The sequence below is a fragment of the Procambarus clarkii genome, chromosome 19, assembly GCF_040958095.1.
Source record: "Procambarus clarkii isolate CNS0578487 chromosome 19, FALCON_Pclarkii_2.0, whole genome shotgun sequence".
NCBI lineage: Eukaryota > Metazoa > Arthropoda > Malacostraca > Decapoda > Cambaridae > Procambarus > Procambarus clarkii.
The window spans coordinates 16,088,377-16,112,832 of NC_091168.1; the positions used below are offsets into that span (position 1 = coordinate 16,088,377).

The 24,456-nt window shown below is 46.0% G+C and overlaps 1 protein-coding gene across 1 annotated transcript in view; it reads left to right on the plus strand.

The window, feature by feature from the left end:
- Window positions 1-24,456, plus strand: part of Hem (Nck associated protein 1 Hem) — a 297,069-nt gene that overhangs the window by 48,484 nt on the left and 224,129 nt on the right. The window contains 1 exon segment of the mRNA XM_045741430.2: window positions 6,629-6,742. Coding sequence (XP_045597386.2) covers window positions 6,629-6,742 — 114 coding nt within the window.

Below are 24,456 nucleotides of genomic sequence, written 5' to 3' on the forward strand. Positions count from 1 at the left end.
TCTTCTTAATGTTAGTACTGGAATGTACAAACTTGATCCATTTTTAAGTTATAATATTGCACAACAGTTTAAGAAACAACTCTGATAGAGAGGCTTACAATGTCTCATTATAATTGTATATTCATATATTGTGTGTTCATGAGGCTTTTCTTTAATCTTTCATCCTTATTCTCTGACCGCTTAATCCTCTTTGACCATTCTAAGCTAAGCTATACCTTTTTTGGTTAATTACACCTGACCAACCTTAGGGATGGGTTGGTCAGGTGTCGGCCTATATATCCTCCCCTTCTCCCTTCTCCTTAGTCAGTCTGGTGTTGACAAAGGCTTTAACAAAGCCGAAACGTTCACCTCATTTCATATTTCTCTGTGGATTTTCCGCATAAAATGATCAGTGTTTTGTGATCGTCAATTGCATATATATATATGTGTATATATATATGTACTGTCTCCACTCGATCATCCGGACTATATGGGAAGGACCCCCAGCCGGATTAGCACGTTTTTCGGATAATGGTACTTTTTCACCTACGAGTCCAAAACTAACCATTTCCAACTATTTTTATACTACAAATAACATAATTTGAATAGACATGCCACATATAATTATTAAATATTCAACTAGAAACCTCAACTTACCTTGTTGTTGTTCGTCTTCTTGATTGATGACTCATCTTGAAGTTAAAAATTCTTGACAATTTACGTAACTTATAGTAACACAACACTAAAATTAACACTTAAAATTACTGTACAGTTCATTAGGCAAAGTTAGTTCTCACTGTCTGCTGAGGATGCCTCACTGGTTGAAGGCACTTGGGTTGCGTGTGCCGCCTCACTTGTTGAAGGCTCTTGGGTTGCGCGTGCAGCCTCACTTGTTGAAGGCGCTTGGGTTGCGCGTGCCGCCTCACTTGTTGAAGGCGCTTGGTTTGATTTTCGTACCATATATGAATCAAGTGTTGCTTGCCTTCTGTGTTCACTGGCCAGTTGTATGATCAGCTCTTTTGTTCGCCTAAGGTACGGATACATGTTTCCAACCTCTGGATGAGCACAATTTGATGAAAAATTTATTAATCCGTCAACATACGTCATGAGTGTACTGTATTTCGTGGTCATTGGTGTTGGTTCTTCACTGCCTTCTTCATCCTCTTCGTCCACCTCACCAGTAACAGACTGTAGAATCTCGTCTTCACTCGTCACACCATATCCTGGATCATTGGCATCTTGTTCAAGCCAATCAACCACATCCTGTCTTTCTAAGTTTTCGCCGGCATTTCTAAACATTCCATGGATTTCATCTGTAAATCCTTCAAAATCCATTTCTTCATCATTTCTGACCGTAGACGTGAGGAGTTTTTTCCAGGAATTTTTCAAAGTTGATTCCTTTAATTCACTCCATACCTTGGCCCAGTTATAGATGGCTTCCTTGATTGTATAGTTCTTCAAATTCTGAAGGGTTTTTTTAGCCCTGTTATCCACACCGAGTTCAATATCTTCCGGAAGAGGCAAAACCACCAAAACTTCGTTTAGCATTTTTTTGGTGTACAACCTCTTCGTAGCACAGATAACTCCCTGATCCATAGGCTGAATGAGAGAGGTTGTGTTAGGAGGAAGTGCCATACACGTTATCTTGCCATCATGTGAGGTTAACGTGTTAATTCTGGGGTGGGCAGGCGCATTATCAAGCAACAGTAAAGCCCGAACTTCGCTTGGCCTTATTTTGAGTTTCTTAATTTGATAGGCACGAACTTCCCTGCAGAACACGTCATGAAACCAGGAAAGAAAGATCTCCTGTGTAAACCATGCATTTTTTGAGTCATAATATTTCACTGGCAGTCTGTCCATGCAATGTTGCAAGGCTCTTGGTTTCTTAGATTTGCCAACAATTGCACACGTGATTCTGTCTGTGCCGTCGGCATTCGCACACATCATGGCTGAGAGCCTGTCCTTGCAAACCTTACGTCCTGGCACACAACCCTCACTCCTCATTGCTAGAGTTTTTTCTGGTAAACTCCTCCAATACAACCCAGTTTCATCTGCATTATAAATTTGATACGAATAAATATTATTTGCCGCAATATATTCTTAATTTACGTTTAAATGGTTCTACACTGCTTTCATCTGCACTCAGTTTTTCACCGACAATTTTCCTCTTCACAATATTGTGCCTACCCTTGAACCTTGCAACCCACCCTTCACTCGCTTCGAAATTCTTTATTCCAAGGCTTGCAGCAAACCTGCTTGCAGCATTTTGTATTTCTGGGCCGCGAATTGTCACGCCAGCTGTGCGGTGCTGAGCAAACCACTTGTACACAGCCTCATCCAACTGCACATGCGTCGAAGTTTTCATAGTTTTTCTACCACAACCTCTGCTAGTGCTTGCACCTTCACTTTCACACGTTGAAATGAATTGCATAAGTTTCTCTTTTTGTTTCCTTATATCAGAAACAGTACTAGTGCCTATATTATATTCCTTGGCAACACTTGAGGTCGACCGGCCATGTTCACAAAGTTGTATAACACGTAGCTTGTCCTTAAGTGTTAGGACAACCTTCTTCCTCTTACCACCTCCAGAACGATTCATGCTGCTACCAGACATAGTCTTGGCCAAAAATGTTCAAAGTTACTATGAAAATAAAAGTTATTTAAAAAAATATTTCACTAATGGCGCGGCACTGTGGTGTAACACGAGGCTAGAGAGCACATGGCTTGACCAGGCCTGGACGGGTCCAGTCGGGGCAGGGAGGAGGCACGTTACGTAGGCCGCCAGGAGGAAAAAAAAAAATATATTTTTGAAGGAAACATCAGCCTGTGCAAATTGTTTTTAGGAAACTTGTATGGAATTTTTTATTACATAATTACTAGTATTTCTTTTGATTTTGGCTATGATGAATTGTTCTAAAATTGATAGTAATTACTGTACTGTAGTGTATAGGCCACTCCCCATCCCCCCCCTAATCCCCCCAGGTGGTCCCTCCCAACGCTCCCCTCTCTCCCGACACCACCCACCCACCCCACCCTCACCTACACCATGCGCCTCGAGTCTCGGGCAGACCGGATTAATACCGTATGGCCCGCCTCATGTTTTCATATACGGACAAAGGCACGATTATCCGGGGGACTGACCGGATAGTGTAATTTCTGCAGAAAACATGCTTTAATCCGGTCCCTGTGGCTATTTTGGCCGGATATTGTGATAACTTTATCCGTTCACGATTTTGGCCGTATAAGGGCGTTTTTCGGATGTTCGAATCCCGGATAATCGTGGGGTTACAGTATATATATATATATATATATATATATATATATATATATATATATATATATATGTATATATATATATGTCGTACCTAGTAGCCAGAACGCACTTGTCAGCCTACTATGCAAGGCCCGATTTGCTTAATAAGCCAAGTTTTCATGAATTAATTGTTTTTTGACTACCTAACCTACCTAACCTAACCTATAAAGATAGGTTAGGTTAGGTTAGGTAGGGTTGGTTAGGTTTGGTCATATATTTACGTTAATTTTAACTCCAATAAAAAAAAATTGACCTCATACAGAATGAAATGGGTAGCTTTATCATTTCATAAGAAAAAATTAGAGAAAATATATTAATTCAGGAAAACTTGGCTTATTAGGCAAATCGGGTCTTGCATAGTAGGCAGAAAAGTGCGTTCTGGCTACTAGGTACGACATATATATATATATATATATATATATATATATATATATATAATATATGTCGTACCTAGTAGCCAGAACGCACTTCTCAGCCTACTATGCAAGACCAAATTTGCCTAATAAGCCAAGTTTTCCTGAATTAATATATTTTCTTTAATTTTTTTCTTATGAAATGATAAAGCTACCCATTTCATTATGTGTGAGGTCAATTTTTTTTTATTGGAGTTAAAATTAACATAGATATATGACCGAACCTAACCAACCCTACCTAAACTAACCTAACCTATCTTTATAGGTTAGGTTAGGTAGCCAAAAAAGTTAGGTTAGGTTAGGTTAGGTAGGTTAGGTAGTCGAAAAACAATTAATCCATGAAAACTTGGCTTATTAGGCAAATTGAGCCATGCATAGTAGGCTGAGAAGTGCGTTCTGGCTACTAGGTACGACATATATATATATATATATATATATATATATATATGTCGTACCTAGTAGCCAGAACGCACTTCTCAGCCTACTATGCAAGGCCCGATTTGCCTAATAAGCCAAGTTTTCATGAATTAATATATTTTCTCTAATTTTTTTCTTATGAAATGATAAAGCTGCCCATTTCATTATGTATGAGGTAATTTTTTTTTTAAAGGAGCTAAAATTAACGTAGATATATGACCAAACCTAACCAACCCTACCTAACCTATCTTAATAGGTTAGGTTAGGTTAGGTGGCAGAAAAAGTTAGGTTAGGTAGGTTAGGTAGTCGAAAAACAATTAATTCATGAAAACTTGGCTTATTAGGCAAATCGGGCCTTGCATAATAGGCTGATAAGTGCATTCTGGCTACTAGGTACGACATATATATATATATATATATATATATGGCCTATAGAAACCCCCATGTGATTGGGAGCATTCTATGTCTGCCATCTACTGAGTTAGGCACCCAGAGACATAGGCATCTCAAAACAGACCCCTACTGGTGAAACAATACTACCTTCAACCGAACTGCTAAGCAGAACTCCCCAATCTGAAAACAAGCAAACAAGCATGACATCACAACCACCACCATCGCGCCTGTCTGCGCAGCTTCCCCCTCCCCGAGAGGGGGAAGGGGGAGCCCCAGAACCCTCAGTTCTGAGGCTGATGTGTTGGGTGGCAGTCGTTCAACTCTGACTCCAATTTTTTAGCAGTTCTGTACTTTGCGGTATTATGCTGTGGTACGGTAGTGTGCAAGCCAGATGTAATTCCAGAAGTACTGGGGCTGCAGGCACCTAGGTTTCCCTTCCCTAGGTGCCCTGTTAGTATTGACCTTTTGGTTTGGGGTTTTACCTTCCACAAACTGTTCGGGAACTACCTCCGCTGGGTTCTTTCGCTGCTCGGTGATTTCCTGCCCTTAGGGTCAGCTGGTGTTTTTTTGCCATCGTTTGACCATGGGTAGGACCCTTGCTGCTCCCTGATACTACCCCTAGGAGGTAGTTTCATCACTGGCAGGGGTGCAAGGTATTGTGAAGCTGTCTTATAATTCGCATAGCGGCTGGTTCTGTTCCTCCTGGGGACATTGTACTTTTGCGGGGGTTTTCTTTTTCTTTTCTTTTGTTGCCTGGTGGGGGTTCTGCTTGGTGTGGCTACTGGACCACTTTTCAGTTTTTGTTTGTTTGCTTGGTAGTTCTGGGATAACCGGTTAGCAGTACCTTGCCTGAGTTTTCCTTAGCAATCAGTCAAAGAGGCCCTGGAAAACCTCATTGGGGGCTCATTGGTTCAATGTATGCGTCCTCTGAGTCCCATCTCACTTCATGCGAGTTTGAAGGTTGCTCTGTCCCCTTGTCTCAAGAGTGACACTCAACGTTTTTGCCTCAGCCATGCTGCCTGATGGGTCAATGACACCTTTAAGCTGGAGTTCTGCGAATGGTGCTCCTTGCTTGTACCCCAATTCACCCAGTCCACTAAGATTGATATTCGGGTGCAGGCAGCTTCAGCATTGCATGCAAGGTTTAGGTTTCTGCAATGCTCTAGGTTGGTTGTCTTTCCAGATGCCTCGAGGCTGCCCCACTTTGGTTATAAGGACCCGGACTTAGGGGCATTAGTCGCCTCGACTTTGGTTTCGTTCGCGCCCCCTTGTCCTTCCCCTTCTGTTGTTCATCCTGCCTCCCCCCCCCCTTCCCTGTTGCCAGTTCCCAAATGTCTGAGGGTTTTGGAGTCTAGATGATGGTGAGACTCTAGTGGTTTCGGGGGCTGCCCCTGCCAGTTCGCCGGCAGAGGCATTCAAGATTGTTCCTCCTGCTGAGGCTTTTGGGTTGGACCAGCAGGTCCCCCCTTGACTTGGGGAGGACTTGGGCCCCGTTTGACCCCCACTTGGTTGGTGGTACCCTCGGTGCGGGGCTTTTTGTTGCAGAGGGAGGGGTTTTCTTACCCTCCCCCCCCCCCCCTTCCTAGTATGAGTTTGAGAGGAGTTCAGCTCATCTCCGGATTCAGTTCCGGGTTCAGCCGGGTTCTTCGGTTCCTCTTTCCAGAAGGAAAGAGGGAACTGCCTTTCTCAACTTTTGTACCCCTTGAAATAATTCAGTGTTATTTTAGATAAACACACAGATTTCACTGTCAACTGAAAGGAAATGATTGCTAGCTTTGCTCTTGATACTGGTTAAATGAGAAAATTTAAACACAAAACGAGACTCAAAAATACATTTGTATATAATTAGAATTAGCCTATTTATCACCTTCTCTTGTGGAACCTCTTATATTTTCAGGTTCCATTGAGCCCTAGTAGAGAAACACTGATTTAGTTTAATTACATTGATACCTTTTGTCATAATTCTGTGTTAAGTTGATAAAATCATTACAAATTGAATTGTATTATTTAAAAAAGCACTCGTGAGCATAGTTGGAGAAATTAAATATCGTATGTTAAATCTTTGGCATGATGCATATACTTTTCCATACTTAATTAAACTATTTACTTACAGAGATGAAGTACTGCATCCACATTCCTACTTCCAGTCATTCCTTGAGACGAAAAAGGAGCTGAGTAAACGTATATCGGATGTCAAGGAGGGTTATTCTCATGCTGTCACTCACGCGTAAGTTTGGGTGTAATGATATTTTTTTTGGTACACATTTGTGCATATGGTGATTGCATAGGACAGGAGGACCCTAATTTTCCTACATTTACTTAATTGTGGAAACAGTCTACTTTTAAGTCATTGTTTTGTTTCCTATTACACCCACAGTACTTCAAAAATATCTATCTAACTCCTTTTTGTTGTATTTTGATCATACTATATACTACAATACTATAATTTACCAGAAAGGCTTTGACACAGTACCACATAAGAGACTGGTGCACAAACTGGAGATGCAGTTAGGAGTGAAAGGGATGGTACTCCTCTGGATACGGGAGTGCCTAAGCAACAGAAGACAGCAAGTCACTGTGAGGGGCAAGGTCTCGGAGTGGCAAGACATCACCATTGAAGTCCCACAGGGATCAGTTCTTGGACCTATACTGTTCCTGATACAGTATATGTAAATGATCTCCCAGAGGGAATAGACTCGTTCCTCTCAATGTTTGCGAACAATGCAAAAATTATGAGGAGGATTAAAACGGAGGAAGATAGAATGAGGAAACAAGATGACCTAAACAAACTGAATGAATGGTCCAACAAATGGCAACTAAAGTTCAACCCAAGTAAATGTAAGGTACTGAAACTAGGAGGAAATAGGAGGCCAGACATTGAATACAGAATTGGAGATGAAGTCATTCATGAAACGAACAGAGAGAAAGATCTAGGAGTTGATTCATGTCAAACCTGTCTCTTGAAGCCCACATCAAAAGAATGACATTGGCAGCTTATGCAAGGTTAGCTAACATCAGAACTGCCTTCAGAAACTTGTGTAAGGAATTTTTCAGAATCTTGTATTCCACTTATGTAAGGCCAATCCTGGAGTATGTGTCCCCAGCATGGAGCCCGTACCTTGTAAAGCACAAGACGAAACAGAAGAGTTCGGGGAGACATGATCAACACATACAAGGTTCTCAGGGGAATTGACAGGGTAGAAAAGGATGGATTATTTAACATGGGTGGTACACACACAAGGAGGACATAGGTGGAAGCTGAGTATCCAAATAAGCCACAGAAACTGCTAGAAAGAACTTTTTCAGTGTCAGAGTGGTTGGTAAATGGAATGCACTAGGAAGTGATGTGGTGGAGACTGACTCCATTTACAGTTTCAAATGTAGATATGAGAGAGCTTGAGGGAGCCGGTCAGCCGAGCGGACAGCACACTGGACTTGTGATCCTGTGGTCCTGGGTTCGATCCCAGGCGCTGGCGAGAAACAATGGGCAGAGTTTCTTTCACCCTATGCCCCTGTTACCTAGCAGTAAAATAGGTACCTGGGTGTTAGTCAGCTGTCACAGGCTGCTTCCTGGGGGTGGAGCCCTGGTCACGGACCAGGCCGCGGGGACACTAAAGCCCCGAAATCATCTCAAGATAACCTCAAGAAGCTCAGGAATCTGTACACCAGTTGATTGACGGCTGAGAGGCGGGACCAAAGAGCTGAAGCTCAACTCCTGGAAGCACAACTAGGTGAGTACACACATGCGTGAGTACATATGTTGGGCATAAGGAATACACATATATGGTAATCGCTTCAAAAACCTTCATTTAGCTGTGCAGGGGTGGGGAGCATGCCCACAATATAACAGGGGGAGCATGCCCACAATATAACAGGGGGAGCATGCCCACAATATAACAGGGGGAGCATGCCCACAATATAACAGGGGGAGCATGCCCACAATATAACAGGCATTTTCCCTCTGGATGATGACACCGAGGCATTGGAACAGGAAATTGGCTGCTCTTCGACCTCTGGATTGCTTAACACTTTAGTCCGGGCATGACGCAGCATTAAGTCATCCGTTTACTGTCAGTAATCTCGAGGATGACGCAGCATTGCGTCATCCACTAAAATAATTGCCAAAAATCAGGTTTTTATCCAATTTTTGGGGACTGTTTGGTAACTGTCAACAAGCCGAATGCAATCTGTGACTACAATACAAACATGAAAGGTGTTGATCACTTTGACCAAATGATCAAATATTATCACTTCATAAGGAAAACTCACAAATGGACGAAGAAAATGACCTTCTATTTTGTGCAAATGGCTATCTACAATGCTTATGTGATGTACAACTACTACACAAAAAATACTAAACTATAATACTACATATACTAAAATACTAAATACTAAACATTTGTGGGCAGGAATTGGGAGTGTTAGCTGGAAGGCGTCTGGGCGCTCACTCGCGGTTAACGCGTGGCCCGTCTTCAACTCGTCGGCGAGTGGAGCGTGACCAGGTTTTTTATTTTATATGCTAATGTTCCTCTAGAGAATTCTATTGCGAACCCATTGATACCAAAATGAAAGACCTAGGACGAAAATTGAGGTGACCAGAGTGAAAAGAGTGAACACATTTTATCGCTTTTGCGCGCTCCTGGGTAACTCGTTCGCACCTTTCTCTGTTTGCTGCGGGTAATTAGCCGGGCTTTTGGAGTGTATATGCATTTAGTGCTGTAGAGAATTCTATTGCGAACACAATGATACCAATTTAATCTCGTAGGACGAGAATTAAGGTGACAAAGTTGAAGAGAGTATACACTTTTCAGAATTAACGCTCGCTCCTGTGAAACTCTGGGACCCAAATCGTACAGTTGAGGGGTGGCGCGCGGAGCACGCCAAAGTGTTAATTAGTTTATTTCCCATCTCCTTAATGAACTTGGGTGCAAATTTTTGCCAGGAGGGGCCTGATGGCTGAGTGGACAGCACTTGGGATTCATAGTCCTAAGGTTCCGGGTTCGATCCCCGGCGGAGGTGGAACCAGATGGCCAGAGTTTCTTTCACCCCGATGCCCCCTGTTACCTAGCAGTAAATAGGCACCTGGGAGTAAGACAGTTGCTACAGGCTGCTTCCTGGGGGTGTGTAACAAAAAGGAGGCCTGGTCGAGGACCGGGCTGTGGGAACGCTAAGCCCCGAAATCATCTCAAGATAACCTCAAGATAATATTTTCCGGGGGAGCCCCTTCGGCTCCCCGGAGCTATCCAGGATGATATGTATATTATTAAACTTTGGCATCAGTCAGTGTGAATGGAGTGGAGTTCATCAGTGGAGTTCTAGGCCTACCTGGGACCACGGGCATTCTATGTTAGCCATCAACCGGGTCGGGCACCCAGAAAGGTAATGCGCCTCAAAACAAAACCCTATTCTGGTTAAAACTACTACTGTACTGAAAGCTAACAAGTGGACAGAACTCCCCAAATGAAAAACGAGCAAACAAGCATGACTTCACACTTGCCTCGCCGCTTGTCTGCACAGCTCCCCCCTCTCCGGAAGAGGGGAGCCCTATTGGACCCCTCCCTGGAAGAGGGGAGCTCTATTGGATCCCTCCTGGGTTTTTCTACCCTCTGAGAGGGGCTTACTGTTACCTGGAGTGGGGGTTTTCCTCCTCCCCTCCCCCGCCCCCTCTTCATACGAGTTGGTTTGGGTGTCTGCCCTTCCCCGGGTTCGTCAGTTCCATCCTTCCTGTAGGTAATTTTACCAGCTTTCTCAACATTCGGGATCCTGCATGACTTTTGGTCACGTATGCGAATGGGCCCATATGAGCCTCCGTGATTTTGTGCCTGATTATCAAGGATCTCAAAGGTTCGAAAAGAACTTCGATAATTAAAAAATTACCAGAACATCTGTTGATTTCCGGTGAGGCTTACCTCTGGTCCTTTATAGGACTCATTGGTACTCTTCCGTACTTACTACTTATCATCTTTCAATACTCTATCTGATTATTTTATGATACATCCTATCTCAGTGATCTGTCTCAGCTTTAATAATAATAGTTAAATACATCTTGTAGGCATCTTCCCTGAAAGAAGGGAGGAGCCAGGTCGTACCTCATGCGTCCTGAGCATGGCCTGAGGGTGATCATTTGCTTATGGTTGTTGTAAACGTGTTGGTGTTCCACGACTTTTCTCACGGGTAATATGCTGCACTAACTAATCTCTCTCCAGTCATAGCCTTCTAGGTACTGGGGAAGTTCTGATTTTATACACAGGTACCTCGGTTTACGAATTTAATTCGTTCCTGGAGACAGTTCGTAACCTGAAAATTCGTAACCGAAGCGAATTTCCCCATAAGAAATAATGGGAAATGAATTAATCCATTCCTGACTCCCCAAAAAATTAACTTCAAAGTAAATTTTATACCTAATTCACCTAAATCTTCACTAGAAAAGTATGTGCAAGTTATTACTTACCTTTACTGATGACTCCTGTTGGCGTATGGAAGACGGTGAGGAGGGGGGAGGAGGAGAGGTGTTACTGTTTGGAAGGGAAGTCCCCTTCCATTATAACATCAGGCAGTGATGACTTCTCTGGGGTGCACACTCTGTCACGTTTTTCCTGCATTCCACTAGGACCTGCTTCTGGCTCACTACAGGATTTTCTAATTGTTTTTCTTGAAAATTGTTTTTCCCTTCTTTGTAACACTTATCTGTAGTGAGACATCATATTGTCATTAATAAGATCAATACAACGGCCTGCTAAAGCTTTATCTGGGTGATTCTTTTCAGCAAAACTTTGCAGTTCTTCTCATACTGCACACATATGCGTATCAACAAACTCGTATCCTGAGGTAAAGTTCGTAACGCGATTCAAATTCTCCGAAGAAATCGGGCTCGTAACCCGAAAAGTTCGTAAAGAGGAGCATTCGTAAACCGAGGTACCACTGTATAGGGAAAATTCCCAGTTCTTTTTTCTGATTACGGGTGTAGGGTGGCTCGGACTGATGCTGCCTCCCCCTCTACACTACACCTAATCTTCTCCTACTGCACTCACAACTCAGGACATAATCCACTAGTGATGCTCCCAAAATATTACACGGCTAAGCTGTGTCGTGACACTGTTGTGCCTACGCTCTACAGAGATTATATGGTCTGACGACACCGTCAGCCAAGCACTTGTTCTTGATTTTTGGATGAGTGTTGGGTATTATTTGTAGTGTGTTGCTTGGCCAATTTGCGTGCATCTTAATGTGACTTTACTGTGTCCTGTATATTTTGTTATTCATTACACTGTGCCCCACAGTGTAATGAATGCATAGTGACAGCCCCGCATTTCAGTAACTTATGATTTAATCTTTCAGTGACTGAATCTTTTCTTGACTCTAGGACACTCATTCATTGACTGTCATTCCATGCCTGGCTGCACCCTTCTATATACAGTGGCACCTCGATTAATGAGTTTAATCCGTTCTGGCACCGTGCTAGTTATGTGGAAAACTCGTCTTAAGAAACAAATTTCCCCATTTAAAATAAAGGAAATAAATTTCATCCGTTCCACTCTCAAAAACATCCATACTTGTATGACATTTTATAATGTAAATATAATACTGCACATGTAATTATAAATGTTTTGTTGTACTGTTTTCATGTTTACCTTATGAAAAGTAGTTTCTGGCTTGAGGGAGACGATGGAGAGGTGAGGAGGAGGAGAGGGGTTATGGTGTGGAAGGAGAATCCACCTCTGAGTCAGGCGGACTCTCTCTTCTTGGGAATTTCACCCCACTGGGACCGGGTTGTGGTTCACTATCACTGGCTCTTCTTTTGTCTACTTTTGCAAAGAACGTATCTATTGACAATTGCTTTTGTCTTTGTTTTAGGATGTTCCTAAAACAAGACAGCAAATTGTCATTAAACATGTTCACACACCGGGTTGTCACTGCTTTATCAGGGCAGCTTTTCCAAGAATGCGTTCACCTTTTCAAACATTCTCAAAACTTCCCTGATCTCAGTGGAAGAGGCAGCATCCTCCCTAATTACCTCCTCATTCCCTTACTAATGGTGCAAATTGTTGACGAGGACCTGCCATACTCCCTTGTGAGATCAGTCACACGGACACCACACTCATGCTTTGCTATAATTTCCTTCTTCAAATCCACAGTAATTGTATCTTTCTTCCTCTTGACAACACTATCTTTAGGAAGCAGCTTCTTTGGCGGCATCGTGCGTTACAAATTGTAGTCACAAAACCACTAAAAACCCAAAGAAAAGCGCAAATAAATCCAGAGGGATACTTGTCGTGTGCAATACAACAACAACAACAACACTGGCGTTGGAGGCGTCCGAGAATTGCGAGAACCTGCAAGACGCTAGGAAGCACCATGTGGTTTTGCTCGTTGATAGAGGTGAAGCTCATCAATAGAGACAAATTTGCTGTGAGTGGCTCGCTCGTTACTCGAAATGCTCATAAATAGAGCCGCTTGTTAATCGAGGTGCCACTGTACTTTGGAAAATTTCTGTATGTATAGTTGATTATGTACATTCAGTTGCCAGTTGCTACCTAGGTCATATTAGTTCATCATATTGATTATACTCTCTTGTCCTTAGCTACTGGCACTGGAACCATACTTAAGGTCTTTTCGTTGCATATTTACGTATTTCCTACCTCTATCCCACACATTGTTATATATATTAGCATGTGCATCTTGGCTATACTAATGATAGTGTTGGGTTGGTCTCTGTCCATGTTCAGTTTCCTGATATTGAACAGAACCAGTGTTCCGTTATAGAACTGAGTTCTTTCATCTTCTCCTTGTATCACACTACCAGCTGCTGTATTGCACTATCTGCAGGTGGATATAGATTTACAACCAACTGCTCCTGCCCCCTACGGTTCATTTTCGTTGAGTCGGGAGGAGCTAGGATTTACGGGCCTGGCTAGGGACTTTGTTTCTTTTCCATACATTCATTTTTTTTCATGCAGTACACATCCTAAGTAGTTCTCCTCCAACATTACTCTGCGGCTCATGCATCGTTCTGCCCTGCTGCTGGTTGCGCTGATCCTGTGGGATGCAGTGTCACTATTTTTGCTTCACATCTACGTGTCTGCTAGTGGTGCTTGCTTCCTCTCTGGACACTGCCTGGGCCCTGGCTCTTGGGTTTTCTTCGCCATTTTGTCCTTGCTGTTTGCGGAGTATGCGGTTGGACAGTTTCAATAAGCAGCTTTTTCTCATTATTGTCCATTATCGGACTTGTTGCTGATAACAGCAGCAACAAGTCCGTGGCTCCTTTGGGTACTAGGTTTCCACCTGTGTCCAATTATGGGGATACCAATCGTTTTCATTTCTACCGTGTCCATTTCCCTGGGAAATTGTGGGTGGGTTTTCATGTCTCCCAGTCTTGTGTTCCCGGGGCAATCTTGTCTTGTGTACGAGACTGGGGTACTTCTGTCTATTATTACCTCAGTCTTATGTTCATGGACTGTGGTCATTGGCTTGTTTTCATTATTTTATTGTGGACACCGATTTTGTGCCTGGCGACCTTGCCTGGTATGCTCATCCAGCTCCCTAGCCTATGGCCCTTGGTATCCTGTCTGTATTACAGGCATTTTAGGTGTAGGGCTCTTTTTATCCATAACAAAATAAAAAATCCATTAACGTTGGGCTTTTTATCTGTCGGCAAATGCGGTAGGTAGGGCTCCCCCCCTCCCCCTAGGTTTGTTTCCGGGTGCCCTAAAGTTCCTCGGGTTCATCTTTTTGAAGGTTTTCTTCCTCTCGGCTTTCCCTGGGAGGTTCGGGAGGCCCTTGGCTCGTACCTCTTACGAAACCCTGTTTACACCTCTAAGTTGAATCCGGTTTTGTTTAAATTCAGTTCCTCTTTCACTGTTCGGGTGCATTTCGAGGCTCCGGTGTCTTCCTGGCTGGTAGCCTGCCTCAATAACTGGTGAGTGTGATCTCCCTGCTGGTCTGCTTGTCTGTTAGCTGGAGTCTAGTTCCTTCCCATCTTGCCAGATTTGGGTTCCTGGTGAACTGGCTGAAGTCCCAATTGGTTCCGTCCTGGGTTTGGGCTTGGCTGGGCCTAGTGTAGGATTCTCGGACTGCTTCCATTTCTCTCCCTCCTGCGGCTTTGCTCCAGTTGCAGTCCCGCTTTCGGCTGTTTTTGAAGGGGGTACCTACGTCCCTCATCAGTTACTCGAGCAGCTGTGCACGATCATGAACTTTGCCCTGCTGGTTTTATCTGCTGGGGTGGGTTTGGCTTTGGAGGCTGTTTTGGTATTTTCGGAGCAGCCTCTTTCGCTGCTCTCATGATTGCTGGGTTTGTTCTCTGGTGTTCTTGCGTCGGTTGCTGCATCTCTGGCTTCCTCTTCGGGTTTTGGGGGTTCGGTGCCATGGCGCCTTCTTCTTCCCCTCGCTCGATGTGTTCACAAACCCTCACCAGGCCAGCCAGAGGCGTTGGACGCCGTCCTTTCTTTGAGCTCACAGCACGATACGTGGGTTTGTGGCTGTGTGGCAGTCACTTCGACAGATCCGGCTTCCTCAGGGCTCAGTGATCCGGCTCCATTCAGACTGCTTCCTGTGGTTCATTGTATCAACTGGGGGAAAGGGTGGTCTCTTCAGTCAGTGGCTTTCGGGCTGGTCGCTTTGGATAGCTCTTCTGCCATAAATTCTCGGGGTTTAGCTCTCTGCGCCATTCACCTTCAGGGTGTGTCCATCGTCCTGGCAGCCTGTCGCTCTTCTTTCCTCTTTCCACGGAGTGGACGGTCAACTCTACCTTCTTCCTTGGCATTGTCAGACGTACAGGCACCCAGAGGTGGTCCTTTTCATGTTGGCATGGTCTTGGTATCTCCCATTGTATGTTGCACCATGCCCCGATTGAGAGGCTCGCAGTGGCTGCTTTTCGGCAGGAGGGATCGAAGTCAAGGTTCATGTTCCTCTTCACCCCGGTCCCGCTGATGCTCCTGGTTTTGGCTAGGCTGGATTCATATCAGGGGTGAGTGGTTCTCCTGGCTCCATGGTAGCTGGCCCAGCCATGGTTTTAGGCACTGCTTGCTCCTTGTCCAGACCTGGGAAGTTTTCCATGGCTCCGCCTCTTTCAGTAAGTCGGCCCATGAGGACATTTCTTAGAGGTCTTTCAGTCATTTTCTTTCTCTTCATCGTTTTTTGTCGATTTCGGACCAGGTTGTTTTATTCTTTCTCTGGATCAGTATCTCGTGCGTATTACTGTTGCTTTGTATTGCATAGCATTGGTGGAGCTGCTGCTGCTTGCATTTGGGTTGGATATTACTTCTGCTAGCTTTCTCTTGCATTTGTTCACCTCTGGCCTGCTCATGCACTGCCTGATCCTTCTTGGTCTTTGGACCACGACCTTCTTTTCTTTCTTCTCGCTCTGTTGTGGCCCCTTCAGTTCGGGGTTGCTTTTGGAAGGCATTGTTTTTGTTGGCCTTCATCTCTGGGGTTCAGGTTGGGAAGCTCCATACTCTCCTTCTTGAGGTTATCTTGAGATGATTTTGGGGCTTTTTAGTGTCCCCGCGGCCCGGTCCTCGACCAGGCCTCCACCCCAGGAAGCAGCCCGTGACAGCTGACTAACACCCAGGTACCTATTTTACTGCTAGGTAACAGGGGCATAGGGTGAAAGAAACTCTGCCCATTGTTTCTCGCCGGCGCCCGGGATCGAACCCGGGACCACAGGATCACAAGTCCAGCGTGCTGTCCGCTCGGCCGACCGGCTCCCACGGGGTTCTGTTCGTTTGCCCCGGGGAATCGTTTTGTTCGTTTGCAGCCTTCTTCTTTTCTGACGTAGAATGAGACGGTTGGCTTCCAGAGGGGTCCGTTGTTTGTAGATGCTTGGTTGGTTAGGCTGGAGGTGCATCACGTGTTGTGTCCGGAGCCGGCTTTTCACCGCTATCTGTGGGCCATATATCCACGGGCTACTAGTTCTGTGAAAGTGGACATTCTTTGGGTGGATCCGGTTTCCTTGGTTCCATGTTCCAGGGCTCGTGTTTCTCAGGCATTCCGCAGTGTCATGAATTCTAGTCAGCCTGTGGTCTACCATCATTCCCATGCTGTTATGAAGTATACTGCTCTCGCGGCAGTTTTTAGCAACATGTCTTAGGTCGACATTTGTTGGGGAAGTTGCAGGTCAAACAGATTCCATGATGCCAGTTATCTTTTGCACGTTCCGGTTTTTTCCTGGCCGTGTGGCTTTGGGTCTCCTGTCGTGGCCATCTGTCTCTTCCTCGTCTTAGATTCCTGCAGTGCTGCCGCCTCCCAGGTAAGTCCCTCCTTTTACTTATCTTTGAGTAGTTAACTTCAGGGAGCCATTGGGGTTACCCACAGAAAACCAGCATTAAATGTAATGAAGCACCATGTTCTCGGTGAGCCCCGGAGTTTCACTGACACCCGCCCTCTCTTCGGTCAGCGGTTTTCATCATTCAAGAATTGAGTGGTGGGCTCCTGGCTCCAATGAGCCGGCTCCCCATCCCCCCTTATTGGAGGGAGGGAGAGAGTGCTAATGAGCGGAAGTGCTAGTTGCATGAAGTGTTGCTTGTTGGGTTTCTTTCTAGAGGAGTTATTTTGATCTTCCTGAGGGGAGCCCCCTTCAACTCCCCGGAGCTTATCCAGGCTGATATGCTAATATCAGACTTTGGCATCAGTCATGTGTATGGAATTCTATGGACCTACCGAGGACCACGAGCCAGAACCTGGCCCCCTCAGAGAGGCAAGGGGAGCAATGGCCTATAGAAACCCCCGTGTGGTTGGAAGCATTCTATGTCTGCCATCGACTGGGTCAGGCACCCAGAAAGGTAAGCGTCCCAAAACAAACCCCTATTCTGATGAAAATTGCTACCACAAGCTGAACAAGTGGATAGAACTCCCCTAAAAGAAACGAGCAAACGATCATCACATCACACATCGCCGCGCCGCTGTCTGTGCAGCTCCCCCCTCCCCGGGAGGGGGAAGGCGGAGCCCTAGACCTACTGCGCTAGCTATCCGTCATCAGTTCTTCGGCTGATGCTATAGGATGAAGTCATGTTCTCTGGGTCCGGTGGTTGTTTCAGCACTGTACCTAGCGTGTGGTGACTGTCTTCTAGGTGGTGCATGAGCCGGGAGTGATTCTCCAGTACTCGGGCTGCATGCGCCTAGGGTTTCCTTCCCTAGATGCCCTGTAAGTACTGCCCTTGGGGCTTGGGGTTCCCTTCCACAAGTCCCTTGGGTTCTGTCCCTGCTAGGCTGTTTACTGCTTGGTTTTCGGCTGCCCTTTGTGTGCTGTCTCCCTTGTTCGTCTTGGGGTAAGGGGCAGTTTTGCACTGGTGGGGCGCAGGGTACTGTGCAGCTTGTTTTCACCAATCATGGCGGCCGGCTCTGTTCCGCCTGGGTACGCTGTCCTCTTGTGAGGTTTTCTTTTTTCTTTTTATTTGTCTACCTGGTGGGAGTTCTGCCTTGGTTCTTTCCCCCTTTGTACTGCGTACTCTTCCTTTTCTGGTGGTTTCCCCCTGCTAGGTCATCATGAGTGCACATGTCCCGGGGGTTCAGTTCTTAGAAGGTTGTTTCGTAGACTTGGGCGCCAGTTAGTAGTACCCTGCCTGGGATTACCTGAGTGCGAGTCCTCTTATAGTAAACGCTCAGGACCCTGGGAATCCCCTAGGGGACGTGCGGGTCCGATGGATGTGACCTCGGAGCCCCTTCCCCCCCCCCCCCCCTCGCTTCGAGCGAGTTTGTGGATTGCTCTGTCCCTGTATCAGGGTGACTCTCATGGTCTTTGTCTCTGTATGCTGCCTGTGGGGTCGGTGGCACCTTCGGCCCGGAGTCCAGCGACGTTTGTTGCTTGTTTGTGACTGTTACCCTGTCTTATGATGATTATGCGGGTTCAGGCAGCACGGGCGTTGCTGGTTGAGTTTTGGTGGTTGCAATGCTCTGTGGTGGTTGTTCCCCGAAAGTCCTGAAGCTGCCCCGTTTTGTTTGGTGTGTCGGGGCTTGGGGGTGTTGGTTGCTTCGATTTCCTTCCACGCCCCTTGTCTTTTCCCTGTTGTGGTCTAGTCTGTCCAAACCCCCCCCCACCCCACCCCCCGTTCCTCCCTGCATCAGGGTTTTTACCGTCTGTGTGTTAATGGTCGGGGAGGTGCCTCGTTGTGGTCTTGTGCCTGTTCAAGAGAACAGGCATTTGAGCCTGTTCAAGAGAACAGGCATTTGAGCCTGTTCTTCCAGCCTTGTTGTATGAGTCTGCCAGTGGGCTCCCTTCTTTAGTATTTTCGCAGCTACCCCAGTTTTTTCTTGTGAGGCAGGTCCTTGGGGGGACAGCTCGGCCCCAGGATCTGCCGTGTGGGTTTCCGGAGCTGGGAAGGGGCTGCTTTAGGGGGCCTCGGGCTCCGTTGGACCCTGCCTGGGTTTTTCTACCCTCTGAGCGGGGCTTGTGGTTGCACGGAGTGGGGTTCTTCCTTCCCCCCTCTCCGTATGAGAGGTTGAGTGTCGGCTCCTCCCAGGGCTCGTTTTCCTTGTCCCTCGAGTCCGTTGGTTCCGTCCTGTTGGTGGGTGCTCTTTTCCGTTTATTCCCCTCTCTTCTTGGGACGGGACTTCCCCGTCATGTTCCCCTCTTCGTGGAGTTCTGCATGACTTTTGGTCTTGGGTGTGGCTGTGCTTATGTGTGCCTTCGTGACAGGAAGATTTTTTGCTACTTCCTGTATTATTGGAACGTCTGTCGTCTTTCGATGTGGCTTCCCTCCGGTCCTTTCTGGGGCTTGTTGGTCCTCTTTCGGGCTTCTTCTTGGTTTTCTGCCCTGTCTCGATCTCTTGTTCTTGTATCTTTTCTCCGTGCTTGGTCTCTGCACTGTTCGTTTTCGTTCCATACTCCTTGTCCGGGATGCCGGGTTGGGCTACTTGTAGCCCAATTGGGTTGCCGATTAGGTGCCTTGTCTTCGCTAAGTACACCGGCTATGTATGTCGCAGCGTCTTGTTTTTTTTGGCTCCTGTTCCCGTGCGCTATGCTGTATCTGCTCCTGTGCGAATCCCACGGAACACGAACTGTTTGGGCTACTTTTTCTTGTGAAGTAGTCCTAGTTGGAGCCTTCCTGCCAAGCAGGTTGTGCGCATGCGCCGTGGGAGTTTGTTTTGGTCAGGGCGGTGTGCACAAGTGCTGGTGTTTTCTGTCCATTTCTCTCGGGTGCTTCGCCTCTAGCTCTTCTCCATTCTCCAGTTCGTGCCCCATGGCTACTGGGGTGTTCTGGCTTGCAGCTATGAGAAGGGCGCCGGGGTTTTCCCTGTGTTATGGGTGTGAGGCTTCGCCTCTCCCCTCCCATTTCTGCATGTGGGACTCTGGCCTTCCTCCTCTGGCGGTGCTCCCGGAATCGTCTCGGCTACGTTGTGTCGTGTCACGCTTGTAATTACCTAAGTGTAGTTACAGGATGAGAGCTACGCTCGTGGTGTCCCGTCTTCCCAGCACTCTTTGTCATATAACGCTTTGAAACTACTGACGGTCTTGGCCTCCACCACCTTCTCACTTAACTTGTTCCAACCGTCTACCACTCTATTTACGAAGGTGAATTTTCTTATATTTCTTCGGCATCTGTGTTTAGCTAGTTTAAATCTATGACCTCTTGTTCTTGAAGTTTCAGGTCTCAGGAAATCTTCCCTGTTGATTTTATCAATTCCTGTTAATATTTTGTACGTAGTGATCATATCACCTCTTTTTCTTCTGTCTTCTAGTTTTGGCATATTTAATGCCTCTAACCTCTCCTCGTAGCTCTTGCCCTTCAGTTCTGGGAGCCACTTAGTAGCATGTCTTTGCACCTTTTCCAGTTTGTTGATGTGCTTCTTAAGATATGGGCACCACACAACAGCTGCATATTCTAGCTTTGGCCTAACAAAAGTCATGAACAATTTCTTTAGTTTATCGCCATCCATGTATTTAAAAGCAATTCTGAAGTTAGAAAGCATAGCATAGGCTCCTTGCACAATATTCTTTATGTGGTCCTCAGGTGATAGTTTTCTATCTAGAACCACCCCTAGATCTCTTTCTTTATCAGAATTCTTTAAAGATTTCTCACATAATATATAGGTTGTGTGGGGTCTATGTTCTCCTATTCCACATTCCATAACATGACATTTATTAACAATTTAATTACATTTGCCAAGTGGTGCTCCATATACTTATTTTGTCCAGGTCTTCTTGAAGGGCATGACAATCATCTAAATTTCTTATCCTTCCTATTATCTTAGCATCATCAGCAAACATGTTCATATAATTCTGTATACCAACTGGTAGATCATTTATGTAGACATTAAACATCACTGGTGCAAGAACTGAACCCTGTGGTACTCCACTTGTGACATTTCTCCATTCTGATACATTGCCTCTGATTACTGCCCTCATTTTTCTATCAGTCAGAAAATTTTTCATCCATGTTAGAAGCTTACCTGTCACCCCTCCAATATTTTCCAGTTTCCAGAACTACCTCTTATGTGGAACTCTGTCGAAAGCCTTTTTTAGGTCCAGATAGATGCAGTCAACCCAACCATCTCTTTCCTGTAATATCTCTGTGGCTCGATCATAGAAACTGAGTAAATTCGATATACAGGATCTTCCAGATCGAAAACCATACTGTCTGTCTGATATTATATCATTTCTCTCCAGGTGTTCTACCCATTTAGTTTTGATTAGTTTTTCCAATACTTTCACTATTACACTTGTGAATGATACAGGTCTATAATTGAGGGGGTCTTCCCTGCTGCCACTTTTGTAGATAGGAACTATGTTAGCCTGTTTCCACACGTCTGCTACGATTCCTGTACACAGGGATGCCTGAAAGATCAGGTGAAGTGGAATGCTGAGCTCTGATGCACACACTCTCAGAACCCATGGTGAAACGCCATCTGGGCCAGCTGCTTTGTTCTTACTGAGCTCCTTTAGCATATTTTCCACTTCATCTCTAGACACCTCTATCCACTCTATGTTGTTCTCTGGAATTCTTATTGTGTCTGGTTCTCTGAAGATTTCATTTTGTACAAACACACTTTGGAACTTTTCATTTAATGTTTCACACATTTCCTTTTCATTTTCAGTGAATCTGTTTCCCATTTTCAACCTCTGGATATTATCCTTTACCTGCAATTTGTTGTTTATGAATTTGTAGAATAGACCCGGTTCTGTTTTACATTTATCCGCTACCCCTTTTTCAAAATTTCTTTCTGCCTCTCTCCTTACTGCCGTATAGTTGTTTCTCGCATCTTTGTATCGCTGGTATGTTTGGGGGTTTGGCCTCTTCCTATACTGATTCCATTTTTGTGTCTTTTGGTCTCTTGCCCTCTCACAATTTCTGTCGAACCAATCCTGTTTTCTGGCCCTGCATCTCTGTTTTAGTATGAATGTTTGTGTGCCTTCCTCGTATATTTGTAAAAACTTGGCATACATTTCATTTACTTCCCCTGCCTAGCAACAATTCTGTCCAATTAGAGGCCCCCTGCAGGGGGCCTCTTGGCCCATGCAGGGTAGCTCCTCATTGTACCCATCCAGTCCCACTCGTATGCATGTCCAGCCCATGCTTGAGTCAGTCCCGAGGTTCCACCTCGACCAGGTTACAAGGTACACTGGTGGTTGTGGTGTCTGTTATGAGGTACATGTTACTGTGCCAGGATATTATGAGGTGAGATTTTGATGTGGTTTTGTTACTGAGGTTGCGTGTTGGGGTTGGTTGCGGCGTTTTGTTTGATCCTTGAGTGTTTTCCTCCTGGAGGCTTTCCCAATTTTTTTTTTTTTTCGTTTTTGCCCCAGGGGTGAGTTTATTGAGGAAAAATATTGTATTTTCTTACGTGCTGCTGTGGCGGTGTGTCCACTCATCCTGTAAGTGGGCATGCCGCCATAGTGGCATGTTCAACACTCCTCAATAGGAGGGGAACCCGCTGGGTGTTTCATCCTGTATCTTGTACCCAGACGCAGCTGGGACTTGCTTAAATTAACTGTCTCCAGTGACCAGCTCCTCAAACAAGGAGACTGACGTCTGTCACCCCTTGGAATCTTATCTTGTTTGTCTGTGCTAATTGTTACAATGATCTTCTCTGGGTCACTCATGCATTGCAGTGCCTGGCTTAGCCATTCCAGGTACGTTGGGTTCTCTCTACTCCCCTAGTTGTCTTCACCTAGTTGTGCTCGCTGGGGTTGAGTTTTGGTTCTCTAGTCCTGCCCCCCCCTCTGTTACTTACCTGCCATTTTCAGGGCCTCTGTGCTTATTGTGCTTCCCTCGTTGTGTTTGCAGGGGTTGCGCTCTGGGTTTTTGTTGTCTCCTGTCGTTCGGCTTGGGTCCAGCTTCCTGAGCCTACTAGGCTCTGTTGTATCTACACTTGACTGTGTGTAGGGTCTACCTCCACCACATCCCTTCCTCGTACTTTCCATTTGTCCCCTAATCTGATGCTGGAATCATTCTGTCATTTCATTTGCTCATTGAGCATTCGTTCCATCTGTGTCCCCTGGTACTTGTGCCCCTTGTGTTTTTTGATCTGTCGTTGTCTACCCTCTCATTTCCTCTGTGGGTTTTGCTTGTGGTGTTGGGTCTCATCTTTTGTGTCTCAGTCGGGGCCCTGGTCTTGGACCTCCTGGCATGCTCGCTGGCGTTAGGATGTTTTTTCTGTATGGCAGACGTTCCATCTCCTCCTTTGCTAGTTCGGGTTCCGGCTCTGTCTGTTCGGTGGTCGCACCCGAGATCTTCCCGCGGCTCCGCCTCTTCTACGGCTCGTTTGGTCCGTGGCTGGGCTGGTTCGGCTCTGCCTGGAGTCCCGCCTTCTGTTGGTGGTCAGGTGGCTTCGTTGTTGGTGTCCCACCTGCGTGCTTCTTCTTGGCAGCAGTGTGGGGTATTTTGGCGGTCTCCTGTTTCCTTCTGTCCCTTCTTAGGTAGCTGTGTTTTGTTGGCATGGTCTTGTCCTTCTCTTATGATGGTTCGGGCTGTCATTTTGCCGCATACTGTCGCCTCGTTTCGTGCGGCGCTGGCGGAGCCGCTTCTGCTTACGTTCGGTGTTGATGTTACTTCTGTGCCGTTCCACAAGCTGTCTAATGCGTTGGTTCACCTCTGGCCTGCTCATGCGCTGTCTGAGCCGTCTTGGTAGTTGGACTGGGTGATCTCTTCTTCTCCTTGGCTTTTTGTGGCCCCTTCGGTTCTGTTTTTTTTTTTTTTTTTTTTTTTTTTTTTTTTTTTTTTTTTTTTTTTTTTTTTTGTGGGCTCTTTTCCTGTTGGCATTAGCCTCTGGGGGTCGGGTTGGTGAGCTTCATGCTCTCCTCCGGCTCTGGGGTTTCTGCTCCTTTGGTTGGGGCGATCGTTTTGTTTTTCTGAAGCCTTCTCCTTCTTTTCTGGCGAAGAATGAGACAGCTGCTTTCCAGAGGGGTCCCTGGGTTGTTGATGCTTTGTTGGTTAGGCTGGGAGTGCATCATGTTTTGTGCCTGGTTGTGGCTCTCTGCCATTATTGGTGCGCCACGGCTTCTGTGTCCGTGGACGCTCTTTGGGTTGATTCGGTTTCCCTTCTTCCCTGTTCTCAGGTGCGGGTCTCCCAGGTCGTCTGCAGGGATATTAAGGCTGGCCAGCCTGGGGTCTATCCCTGTGACCGTGACGTTCGCTAGTTCGCGACTCTTGCCGCCATTCTTTGGGACTGTCTTGGGCGGACATTCGGCGTGGGGCTTTTGGCGGTCAAACAGGGTCCTGGCTGCTCGTTGCCTTGTTTACGTCTCTGGGCCCGGTCGGGCCTGTGTCGCTTGAGTCGGTGGATGCAGCCAGTTGTCTCGGCTTCGGGTTGAGGAGTGAGCAGCGACCACCTCCCGGGTTAGTCCCTATTCTTCCTCTGTGGTGAATTATCTCTGGGGAGCCAAAGGGGGCTGCCCCCAGAAAACCAACGTTGAATGTAATGAAACGCTATTTTCTGGGTGAGACCCATAGGCTCCCCAGCATCCCTCCCTCAGAACACATCCAGCCTCAGAACTGATGGTGGATAGCC